The following is a 13,177-nucleotide window of genomic DNA, read 5'->3' as shown; positions in this document are numbered from 1 at the left end:
GAGTTCTATCCTTAGCATCATAGAAAATGTTAGACAAAAGACACAAAAGCACACGACATACTATGTAAAAATCATCTATGCAGTACACTTAAAAGGGATTCATTTTGCTCTGCCCAGCATGATTCTATGAACATACTGTGGGTGTATGTGTAGGTGTGTATAATCCTGGGGATTGAACCCAGGGCCATTTTGATTGTTATTCAAGTTATCAACACCACCTATTTTTTTTAAATATATGTATTTTGAAACAAGTTCTGATTGTTTCTAGGATAATCTTGAAGTCACTGTTTAATCAAACATGCTTTTAAACTTGTAATTATCCAACTCCAGCTTCCCACATAACTCATATTTCAGATGCATTCACCATACATGGTTCAAACACAGGTCTTAAGTAATGTTTGTAACAAGATTAGTTTGCTGACTGATAATTTTGTAGTTTTAAAATGATATTTTTATAAGATAATAACATATTTTCCAGAAAGGGTTATGATTGGCCATGTGAATAGAAGTGTGTGGGCTAGGATTTCCTACCTCCATCCCCTGCTCTGATTCTCTGGGAGGAGGCAAATCTCCCTAGTACTTTCCTGAGAGCTGTACCCACATCTTTATTCCTCAAGCTGTAGATAACTGGGTTTAGCATGGGTGTGAGGATAGTGTAGAAGGCAGACACGAGCTTATCTTTCTCTGGTGTGTGGTAGGAATGAGGCAGCACGTTGGTGTAGAAGGCAGCCCCATAAAAAATGCTCACCACCATAATGTGGGAGGAGCAAGTAGCAAAGGCTTTGCGCCGGCCCTCAGCGGAGCTCATGCGATGGACAGTGACTAGGATGCGTGTGTAGGAAACAGAGATGATGGATATAGGAATAAGAAGCATCAGAACACAGCAAGCATACATCAGTGTCTCGTAGAGCGAAGTGTCAATGCAGGACAGCCTCAGCACAGCTGGGATCTCACAGAAAAAGTGATTGATCTTTCGAGACCTGCAGTAAGGAAAGCTCATGGTCACAGGTGTCAGCATAAATCCATCCAAAGAGCCCCCAACCCAGGACCCCAGCACCATGAACAAGCAGATCTTACGATTCATGAGGACTGGGTATCTCAGAGGGTTGCACACAGCCACATACCGGTCATAAGCCATGAGACCCAGCAGGAAGAATTCTCCTCCAATTAGAGTCAGGTAGAGGAAAATCTGAAATGCACAGCCCAGGAAGGAAATGGTCTTTTGAGTGGATATGAGGTCTTGGAGCATCTTAGGGACAGTGATACAAATGTAGACAGTGTCCATGATGGAGAGCTGGCTGAGCAAGAAATACATGGGTGTATGCAGGTGGGTGTCCACGTGAATGAGCAGAATCATGACCAAGTTAGCTGTTACAGCCACCACAAAGATGGGGAAGATCACCGCAAAAAGAATCCCCGGGTATGCAAGATTGGTGATGAGTCCTAAAAGGATGAAGTCACTGGTATTTTGGGCATTTGTCTCCATGTCCATGGCACATGATAGAGGGATCCCTGGACTGTAAAGGTAAAAGTAAAATTGATGGGTTAAATAATTAACCCATGTTGAGAAAGTGTTCACTGTGAATAATAGCCTAAAAGTAAGGTTTAAACTAGGGCAGCAGTACATGCTTGTAATACCAGTTACCACACAATTGGAAGCAGAACAATCCTGAGTAGTAAAAATAGTTGAGAAAATTTATTGTGGCCTTGTCTAATAATGAAATAGAAATAAAAAGGCTGGATGACTTCACCTAGAGAAGTGTAAGAAGCCCTGGGTTCAACACTCAGTAAGAGAGGGAGGGAGAGGGAAAGAGAAGAGTGGGAGATAGACAGAGGAAATTAAATAGACTTCAGAATTCTTTGACTTCTTCCTTCAAATGAATGGTAAGTATAATATTATACAAATAAATTAATATCCAAAACACAATTAAAAACTTCATGAGAGCTGGGTACCGCTGGTTCTTACCTACCTTCCAAGTCACTAAGGAGGCTCTGGTTTGAGGATTGTGGTTCAAAGCCAGCACAAGCAGGAAAGTTTGTGAAACTCTTATCTCTAATTACCTACCACAAAACTGGATGGGGAGCTGTGATTCAAGTGGTAGAGCAGTAGCCTGGAGCAAAAACACTCAGGGAAAGCACTCAGGCCTGAGTACATGACTGGAACACATACATTTAAACAGTTCATTACAGATCTATATTCTACATGGTGAATGTTAGATGTAAATGTAATAATCCATGAAGTACTTCCTTTAGAATCTGCATTAGATTTCTTGTAAAATATAATAAGCATTCTATATGCATTTTATAACTTTATCACTCGAGATCAAAAGCTTTGGGGGGTTGTGATCAGTGCCTTATCTTTTAATCATTTCTTAATCTATTATTAATTACGTATTTAAATTTTTGAGATACTGAGTTTTAGTAAATCAGTAAAAATGGATAACTCCATTTGATGGACAGAGTCTATACTGTCCTGAGTTGATGTGGGCAGGAAAGCAGGTTTACGTCTAAATGGAACTCTTCTCAGCATTTGACTCCATTTGTTTCATGGGAAAATTTGTAATAAAAATTCTCAGATGAGCATTACCACATAATCTACTAAGTGAACATTTTGTCACAGAGTTCTTTCAGATCATATGAAATCTGCCAAAATTTTACGATTAAGTACTAATCATAACATTCAGTGATGACCTGTCAGTTCCTTAAATTATTGTTCAGTCAAAAGAGTCACATATTTCCCTGATAGGATAGTACTGGGGAATTTACAAGAATTGAATGCTGTTGTAGGAATCCATGTACAATATGCTTCAAGTCTTGTATTCATTTTTTATTTTATTATTGTCCCTTTATGTTTATAAGTAAAAATAATTAGGGATGATATAAAAACTTCTAAATTTAAATGGAAGAAAACACTAGTATTAAATTTTCTTGTAATTTGCATGAATTCTCTTGTTTAATACGAGCATGCACTTCTTCGATATGTTTAGAGATATTAACAAATACTATATCAGTTTTAATTATCAGATCACGGTGCATGTTACTTCGTAGAAAACTAGCCTTGAAAAAGCCCCAGGACAGTACTCAAGTCCTGAGTTAAAGCCCCAGGACTGGCAAAAAAGAAAAGAAATAACTAATTGCTTTTGAAGCAATATATAAGCCAGTATAATTGGTCCAATATAAATACATATATTGTACTCTCTAGTATTCAGAAAAATCATTATTCTTCCAGATATCATGTTAGGGCAGATCTGAGAGCAGTGTACAAAACTGAAAAAGATACAATCTCAGGTTCAGGCTTTTTTCTGGTCAAGGCATGAATGCCACACTGGCAGTGAATTATATCGTATCATACAGAAATGTTTACACTCCAATACCATTCATAATATCACCCAGTGTTGTTATCACCAGGGCATCACAGGGGAGGCAGTAGATCAAGTTCAATGCAGAGAATGCTGTGCAGGGAGTTGTTAGTTTCTGGTGTCTGTGCACCAGGCTGCAATGGGAAAGCTTGGCAGAGGTTGGTGAGAGACATGAATAATTGTGGCCTGTCCCATGGAGAGTAGAGGAAGGGAAAATAAACAGCATCTTCTTGTAAAAGACTAGAACTTTTCTGTGGCTCAGAACAAGGTGCAAGCATAGAAATGCAGGCAGTTTAGGGCTTTCAAAGCAGTTTGTAAGACAGGAAACCCAGATACATTTAGAAAATATTCTACAAGGAAGAATCCAGGAATACATGGATTTAGGAACCCAGGAACTTAGGATCCATAGTATTTGAGAACAAAGCTGCAAATGCCTTCTTCCCTGAGGGAATGATTCTTACTCCATTCTCAAAGAGGGAATAGTCAACTGCAAATGCTTTCTATATTAAAGGGTATCAGCTAACATTATTTAAGGAGTCATTATTCCAGTATTACCTATGTGGAGAATGCAATTTAGTTTAGAATATGAAGCCTATACCAATAATACTTATAACAGCAATGAATTGAACCTAGAATGTTGATTTCTGGGGAACATTATTATGAACATATATATATATATATATATAATATTTTTGCCAGTCCTGGGGACTGAACCTAGAGCCTGCACATTGTCCTTGAGTTTTTCTCAAGGCTAGACTCTACCACTTGTGGCACAGCATCACTTCCGGCTTTTCTATGCATATGGTACCAAGGAATTGAACCCGGGTCTTTGTGCATTAGTCCAAGGCCATGATTATTGTTTAAGCAACCAATAATACCACACAAGCACTTCATGCTGTTGTGTTCTGGAGAAACGAAAAACCTAGAAAAATTCTAAATTGACTGATAGCATCATGAGGAAAAGTAGGAAAGAAGAGAAGATAGCTCAGGGACTCTAGGATAACTGTAGGTGAGTCTGGCAGCAAGTATTAGCAGGCTTTTAAGTGAGAATCAATCCAGTCCCAACTGAAGGGTGCTTGGGAGATTATAAGGAAAGCTAATGAGAAGGTTGGAGAGTATAGGTTAGGACACTGTAACTCAGACTCTTAAGAAATCATGTGTACATATGAGCGATTCCAGTTGGAAAAATAAGATAATGATATTAAATTAAGATTTATATCACAGCTGTCTTGAAAAAGATGTCATCAATATCCACCTCTTTTAAGAGTGATTATTAGCCACAAACAGCTATGAACACTTCCTTTTCTTCTTCACCATTGTGTAAATACTTCTTTGCTCATGTTAATACACTTGGATATTTCTTCAAACATTAGTCATGTTCAATCCTCTTCTTTCTAGGAAAACTTAGTATTCAGTGGGTGAATTGAACTATTGCCATTCATGTTTTCTTTAATTTTCATGATCATGAATTTCCAGTGATACCTATTCACCTACTCTATTCATTCAAATAACTGAATTCCCTGCTGGAAAATAATTTTCTACTTTCTCTCATGGCTCCAAGTCAGAAAATTTGAAAGTAGAAAATTTGCATAAAATAATAAGATTCCCCTGACTTCAAAAGATTTTATATTAAGTGTCACATGGGTAGCTTCTATTGGATACTTAATGCGGTGGGAATATATTCCGTTTATGAGCTTTGGGTTTTATCTTTCAATTTACCTCAAAATTCTCGCTGAGGTTATCACCAGTGAACTAGAAAACAATAAAAAATATTGGGCTCCTGGAGAATGGGAAAACAAGCTTAGAATTCTAGCCGCTAGCTGCCAACTGCTAGACAGAGTTAGATGTTGTTTTTATCTCCAGAAATACACTTCAGAGCAGTAGTGTCAGCTTGTGTGGTGGCAAACAGAAATCAAAGAATCTTGGAATAAGATTAATGTAGCCCACTCAACTAATACCACAGAGATTAAAATGAAGGCAAAAGGGAAAGAACCACTATACAGCAGTAAAGATGATGGTCTGACAGGGAGAGCAGGGACCTACATACAACTATGCATAGATTGTTCATCATGGCATGTAGAAATCTACATGTGAAAATGTAGATGTCACTGACTTGAGTTCTGTGGGATGTTACTCAGACCAATATTCATTCATATACCAGGGTGAGTTGCTTTCCAAGGATTTTTGTTCATGGATATTTTCTACTTATGTCAAAAAATGTAGTAAGTTTCTCATCTTCCAGACACAAAGCCTTTCTCATATCTATTTTCAAAGAGGGTAGTCTTCTCATTATTATTATGTATAGAGTAATGCATTCTCCTCAGTCAGAATTGAACAGTCTTGGCATGGATACATTATAATTAAAATCTGTGATAATGACCATGAAGCATGCTTCCTTGACATTAGTTCTCACATCCATTTTTCTTTTTGGTGTAAACAGATTTCAACACAAATATTCATTTTTCATTGATCTACTTTCCATATTGTGGATAGATATATTCACGCTTAGTCTCAGAAAGGTTACTGCTGTGTTACCAGATAAGTTGAGCAAAACAGTTATATAGTGATGCCTAAAGGCAGAAGGTTAGTATTTTACAACATCCAATCCATTTTTCATCAAGTCGAAGATCCTACCTCAGAGCCAGTGAGCTGAAGCCTCAGTAAAGACAGAAGTGCAGTGGCAGAACTCTTAAATGCCTAGGATATAGCGGTGAGGCCAAGTCTAAAGAAAGATTGTTCATGCATTTTCCAATCCCAGGTGTAATGTGTTGGTTATTAATTTAATTCAGGCTTACTTGATTTACTTCATGCAATGGAGAAAGCTTCTCCCTATTTGCCAGAGATATAGTCTATTCCCAAATGAAAGGCTGGAATTGTTCTTGATATTTCATCATGCTACTTATTATCTAATCTTGTATTGGTCAGAGGCTAAGATTCAGACTCACATTAAATTCAAAAAGATTTAAACTATTTACAGTTTATTTTCTTTTTCTCAATGTTATTTATTGATTTGATTTGTATTTTTGTTTTTGAACACAGGGCCTCATACTTAATAGCAGGAGCTTTTCCACTTCAGCTATGCCTTAAGATTTGGTGGGGGGGAGTATGGGGCTTGAACTTTGGGTCTGGCACTGTCCCTGAGCTATTCAGCTCAAGACTACCACCTACCCCTGGAGTCATAGCCCCACCTTCCATTTTCTAGTGGTTAATGGGAAATAAGAGTCTCACAGACTTTAGTGCCCAGGCTGTCTTTGAATCTTGATCCTCAGATCTCAGCTTCCTGAGTAGCTAGGATTATAGGCCTGAGCCATCACGCCCGGCTACCTTAAGATCTTAAAATTAAATATTTTATATGTACAATTCGGACTATAATGACCTGAAAACCGGTTTTCTTTCAAGTCACTCCTTTGTCATTTTTGTCTCTAACATTATGCTTAAAAGTTATATTTGATATTTTCAAAGGTCATATGCTTTTAGAATTACTCATGTCTTGGGTAATTAGAATGACATTAAGGTTAAAAAATCAGATATGAGAAGCATGGAGAATAAAAAATAAAGAGCCACGTGTTGGTGTCTCTCAGTTGTAATCCTACCTACTCGGGCGGCTGAGATTTAAGGATTACGGTTCAAAGCCTCTGGGGGCTGGAACGTCCAAAAGACTCTTGTCCAAATAACCACCAAAAACACAGAAGCGGTGCTATGGCTCAAAGTGATAGAGTGGTAGCCTTGAACAAAAAGTTTATGGACAGGGCCCAGGCCACCAGTTTAAGACCTATGACAACAATGTTGGAAATGAAAGGACTCAAATTGGAGACAGAGAGGTAGAATAAGAGAAGAAATGGAGCAAAATTGAAGCCTTGCAGTTTTACAGTTCTTTTCAGGATTATATTCAGAGATTAAAACTAGGGAAATTAATTCAGTACTTAAACTCTTTTCCTAAGTAGAAGACAAAGAAGATCGTCTTGATGGGAATAGGTAGTTCAATGATAATAAAAATAATATTATGATTGTTTTTCATATACACATCATGACAAAGGCTACGTTAATTGAATGATTTCCAGTAACTAAGAATCAATTAAGCAGACACCTGATAATTTATACCTGTTATTTTACAGATGGAAAATTAAACCAATTAGAGAATATGTCTCGTATAGATTATCCAGTAATACACAAGTCCCTTAACTATTAAATTGATTGAAATAGATTAATCTCTATTGTGTAGTGTATCAAGGCAACAATATTTTTCAACCAGATATTTATATTTTCATTGCTATATCAAACAATTCCACTTATCATAGCATGATAAGTGTCATTTGTTTTATATACTTGCCATGGAAATGGCTGAGAAGTTCTGCTAAACCAATTCAACCAAACTTTTAATATTATTATCAACCAATTTTCTTGAGTAAATCACACAGGTCAGTGAATGTTTCATTGTAAGTTATACCCTCCCTTTTTCTATGTGTGTCTTGTACTGGTATATAACTCAGAGCCCTGATCCATCTCTTTGCTTTTTTCACTCAAGTTTGGTGCTTTACCACTTAATACACACTTCCACTTCTAACTTTTGGCTGATTAGAGACAGAGGACTTTTCTGCCTGAACTGGATTTGAACTGGGATCCTCAGAATAGCAGATTTTTTTTGATTCACTGAACTGTTTTACGACTGTTAGTAAGAATTGCTTTTGTCAAATGGCAGGAAAACTGTTCTCTATTATTGGTTGATTGGATCATTCCTATGGGGAAATGCCCCCTTGATTCTTCATCATCTTTATGTATTGTTGTTTTCTGTGCCCATGGAAAGACAGACTTTTTGACTCTTGTAGGTATTAGCTGGTTCTGGCTCTGGTTTTCTTCTCCTGTATCATGAGTCTTCTTACTGGACTGCACTATCCAAAGTCTTACAGAACTTCGCTGTCAGAAGGCATTTTCTACAAGGTACTTCAAGGCCAGGTTGCTCACAAGATATTCTTTGAGCCAGGCAATGCCATTCTTTGTGATCTGAAGTTGGTCTGGGCAGCAGTTGAACTCTCATTTCCATTGCAGCCATTTTCAGAAGAGCCTGTAGAAATGCACAACAGAAATTGTGTTCTTCTTGAGAGGGACCCAGAAGGACTATTTGACTGATTTGAATAGCTGACGGACTCGGATGGCAGGCAAATCTAGTATATATTCTTTTCTGAAATGCACAGTTGTGGTAGCCTCATGCCTGGACTATTGTAAATTAGGAGATAAATGCAGTCCCTCACTTCCCTTTCCTTCTTTGGAATGTGGAGAGGTCATTGTGCTCTTAACTGTGTGGCCACTGATTCAGTGGACATTTTGTCTGAAAAAAAAATTCTGTTCTACTTCTTGGGCCAAGTATTCATAACACTGCATTTCTCAGAAAGGCACAGAGATGAAAATTTGACTGTCAGTTTTGTGTCCACTCAGACCTAGTTCTTTTACAACAAATTCTCTCTCAAACTAGAGGGAGGCCCTGGGAACTCTACTTTCATCAGTAATATCTGAAATAAAACACTTCACTAACAGCATCAAAATTATGCAAAAATTATGTTCCCAAGGGAGATCAAAGCGCATATCTCATTTTCCCAGGTGGTCTTGCAGGGAAATCAGTGCCAGTGTTTAATAGACGAGCAATAAGAATCAGCTAGCTGCACACACACCTTTTGTCTACTTTTTGCCAGGACATGCTGACCTCCTCTTTGAGAAGATTCTGTCTTTGTTCTGCATACACATCTGTTCTGGATGCAAAAAGTAAGCCTTGTTCTTCCAGGTGAGAGCAGATTGAGATTTAAAACAAAAAACAAAAATAGACAAACAGAGTCTGCTGTGCAAAATAGCAAATGCGGCATTTCTTTTGTGATGACCTCTATTACTTTGAGAAACGTTGCTTGAAATTAAGCACAGACTTTGATAAATTGGGTTGAGTACTATCACATTTACTCTGAGGGTTTAATTTTATCACTGCAACTGTGTATTTTGTTTCCTTCTTTTTTTCCCCTAGTCCTGGAGTTTGGACTTTGTGCCCCTAAGTGTTTTTTTGCACAAGCCTACCATTTGAAAACCTGAGCCACACTGCCCTTTTCAGCTTTTTTTGAATAGTTAATTGGCATTAAGAGTCTCATAAACTTTCCTGCTTGGGATGGTTTCAACTGCCATTCTCAGATCTCTGTCTCCGGAGTAGCTAAGATTAGAGGTATGAACCACTGGTGTCCAGATGTATTTTCAATTATGTACAAGAATACAAAATACAAAAAAAAATAAAAAATAAAAAACTTCAGGGATTGTTTTTCTTTTTTTTTCTAATAGGGCTGAAAATAGAAAATGAAACAGTTCATTATTCTGTTCCTCTCCATGATATCCTCAGAAGATAGTGTTTTACATCACTATGGTTGCAAGAATTGTGAATTAATGCATATTTCTTTTGATAACTGTAACTCCACTTCAAGGATATGATTTAATTCATAAGCATTTGTTAGAACCAGGTGTGGACTTTGAAATCATGGCCTAAACTGGTCTAGAGAGAATTCTAGAACAGAAAAAAGAAAAATGCAAGGACTTATTGAGCGCACATAATTTACTTTTCCATTAAATCTCCATATAATTATATTTAAGTATGACTGTTTAAAGGCATGTTACCTAGGACAGAGATGCTTTGGAAATTAAGATGTAGTCACAATGCAAATAATTGCTTAACATCTACACAGTAACTTGGAAGGTTAAGCAAATGAACCATAGAAAAATGTAATTGTCAACTTACTGCTAATGGTAAGAGCAGGTTTTCATTGTCTGCTTGCTGAAAATTATCATTCATGTGACTGAAATAATTTAGAATATCATATACATTTCTGCCCAGGGGCAAAATATACACCAAAATTCAGTATATTAAACGGCTTCAAAACATAAAAAATGCATGATAGACTTTCTCACCTGAAGCCATCCAAAATTTAAGAGAAATAAAACTTTAGGCTTGGAGTTTGGCCTAGTGTCAGAGTGCTCGCCTAGCTTGCAGGAAGACACAGGTCTGATTCCTCAATACCATATACATGAACAAAGCAAGAACTGTTGTTGTGGCACAAGTGGTAGAACTCGAGCCTTCAGAAAACACAAGGACAGTGCTTATGCTCTGAGCCCAAGCCTATGAATGGCAAAAATAAAAAGAGAGCTAAAGAAAACTTTGGAATGTGTCTCTGCTTCCTCTTCTCACTAGGCCTGGTTTTATCCATAGCTAGCAATGAGATTTGACTAACTAACTTGCAGGGAATGCAAATTTATAAGATTGTCTCATTGATGGTCGTGGATGGATAATAAGGCTTTCTGAAGAAAGTATTTTAAACTGTCCTACCCCTTCGATCCTATTTAGCTGTGGTGTCCTCTACATCTGAATATACTTCAAAGAGGAGACATGTCCAATCTGACCAGAGTGAGTCAATTTATCCTCCTGGGATTTTCAGATACCCCAAACTTGAGATATGTGGTCATCCTATTTTTCTTCTTTGTTTATATGTTTTGTCTCCTGGGAAACTTCTCCATTATTATGGCTGTGTCTAGAGACAGCAGGCTCCAGTCTCCCATGTACTTCTTCCTGAAGAATTTGTCATTCCTGGATTCATGCTATACCTCAGTCACCATCCCCAAGGCACTGGTGACTTCCTTCACAGGCCCTGGGGTCATCTCCTTTTTTGAATGTGTGACTCAGCTGTACGCATTCTTTACACTTGGTGCTACTGAGTGCTTTCTTCTCACAGCGATGGCTTATGACCGGTGCTTGGCTATCCTCAGGCCTCTGTTCTATGGGACCATCATGAACCAAAAACACTGCACTGAACTAGTAGTCACGGCCTGGCTAAGTGGGGCCATTTTCTCAGCCTTCCACACTGTTAACACCTTCTCCCTCCCCTTCTGTGGACCCAATCTTGTTGAAAATTTCTTCTGCGACATTCCTCCTGTCATGAGACTTTCCTGCACTGATTATCACCACAATGAGCAGGTGGGCTTTGCTGTCAACAGCTGCATCATCATGAGCTCCTTCACCCTCACGCTCCTCTCCTATGTCTTCATCATCTCTACAGTCATCCAGATCTCCTCTGTGAATGGCAGGTGGAAAGCCTTTTCTACATGCTTCTCTCACTTGACCACAGTCCTTTTGTTTTATGGCACTGGAAGCTTCAGTTACCTCAGGTCATCTTCTCAATACTCCCCATCTCAGGGACGCCTAGCCTCCATTTTCTACTCCATCTTCACACCTGCTTTGAATCCAGTTATCTACTGTCTGAGGAACAAAGATATGAAGGCTGCTCTACAGAAAATTTACTGCCGAAAAGAACACTAATTTCTAGAAAGTCACAGTTGGTGAGATATTTTTTCAGTAATTCCAAAGCATTACTGCATTAAGGTGAGAGACAGACATCATTCCTCTTCTTCACTTCCTTTCTCTGATATTTTACACTGCTGATGTCACCTGCTGCAGTACTTCTGTAGGTTTGCCCATATCTCTGCAGGATTATTTCACTCTTAATGCTATCCTCCCTCCCTACCTCAAACCCCCTCTCTCGCCTACATTTTCTCTTGCTCTCTCTTACTCTTTCACTCTATTTGCTCTTTTTCTATGTCTCATGAAACACATACCTGTGGCTATTCTTTGAATCCATTTTGATTTGAGGCTCTCAGGTTTGTTTCTTATTTTTCATTTCTCTATCAAGTGCTGTACGGAACACTCACCATTAATATTTGCAGAATTACAATATATCATGCTGTGCATTGGTAGCTTGGAGGATCAGTGTTTGCACTTGTAGTTTTAGGTCCTGTATTTAAGACTTTCAGCTAATTTAGATTCACTTTCAGACATGGTGAAAAATAGAATTTCATTCTTGCGCATGAAACATATCACAGTATTGTGTTAAGTCATATCCAATCTTGTCATAATTTGAATATACTCCATAGACATAATGTTTCATCACCTTTATTTATACAGACCCCCAGCTTCATTTTCACTATGTTCTAAAATCTGTGTGCCAGTGATTGTATAGAGGAATTCCCTTATAGAATACTTGTTTGTTAAACATGATATTTTAAAAATGAATAAAGAAAAGAAAAGACTTTTATTAAAATGTATGCTTATAATGCCTTTGTTAAAGTCAACTCAGTTTGGCTATAATTATCAAAACAGCTTGGTACTGGCACAAGAACAGGCCTGAAGACCAATGGAATAGAACTGAAGACTCAGATATTAAACCACAGACCTAAGGCCACCTAATCTTTGACAAGTGAGTCAAAAAAATAGAATGGAAGAAAGATAGCCTCTTCAACAAGTGGTGCTGGCAGAACTGGTTAAGCACATGCAGAAAATTAAGTTGGATCCTTCTTTGTCACCCTGCACTAGAATTAACTCCAAATGGATCAAAGACCTCAAGGTCAAAGCCGACACACTGAAAACTTTACAAGAAGCAATAGGATATACACTAGGCCTCCTTGGCACAGGTCGAAACTTTCTTAATAAGGACCAAGAATCACAACAAATCAGAGATAAGTCGGACTGCATTAAACTGCAGAGCAATTGTATGGCAAAGGACATAGCTAGCAAATTAATTAGGAAGCCTACAGAATGGGAGAAGATCTTCACCAAACATACAACGGACAAAGGCCTCATATCTAAAATATATCAACAGCTCAAAAAATTGAATCACTCCAAAACTAATCTTCAAAGTAACGACCATCCCATTAAAAGATGGTCCAAAGACTTAAAGAGAGTCTTCTCTAAAGAAGAAGAAAGAAAAATGGCCTCTAGACACATGAAGAAATGTTCAACATCTCTG

General features: G+C 37.9%; 2 protein-coding genes across 2 annotated transcripts; one reads left to right on the top strand and one right to left on the bottom strand.

The window, feature by feature from the left end:
- Positions 1-517: 517 nt before the first annotated feature.
- On the bottom strand, positions 518-1,492 carry LOC150057559 (olfactory receptor 2T2-like). Its single transcript, XM_090340291.1, has one exon. The coding sequence runs from the start codon at positions 1,490-1,492 to the stop codon at positions 518-520; it is 975 nt and encodes a 324-aa protein (XP_090196417.1).
- A 9,275-nt stretch (positions 1,493-10,767) lies between these two features.
- LOC150057558 (olfactory receptor 10A7-like) lies at positions 10,768-11,694 on the top strand. Its single transcript, XM_090339744.1, has one exon. The coding sequence runs from the start codon at positions 10,768-10,770 to the stop codon at positions 11,692-11,694; it is 927 nt and encodes a 308-aa protein (XP_090195870.1).
- Positions 11,695-13,177: the final 1,483 nt, after the last annotated feature.

This window comes from Megascapheus bottae, chromosome 10, assembly GCF_031878675.1.
Source record: "Megascapheus bottae isolate mThoBot1 chromosome 10, mThoBot2.hap1, whole genome shotgun sequence".
Lineage (NCBI taxonomy): Eukaryota > Metazoa > Chordata > Mammalia > Rodentia > Geomyidae > Megascapheus > Megascapheus bottae.
The sequence above is the reverse complement of the archived record's forward strand: the minus strand, read 5'-3'. Positions and strand labels throughout refer to the sequence as shown.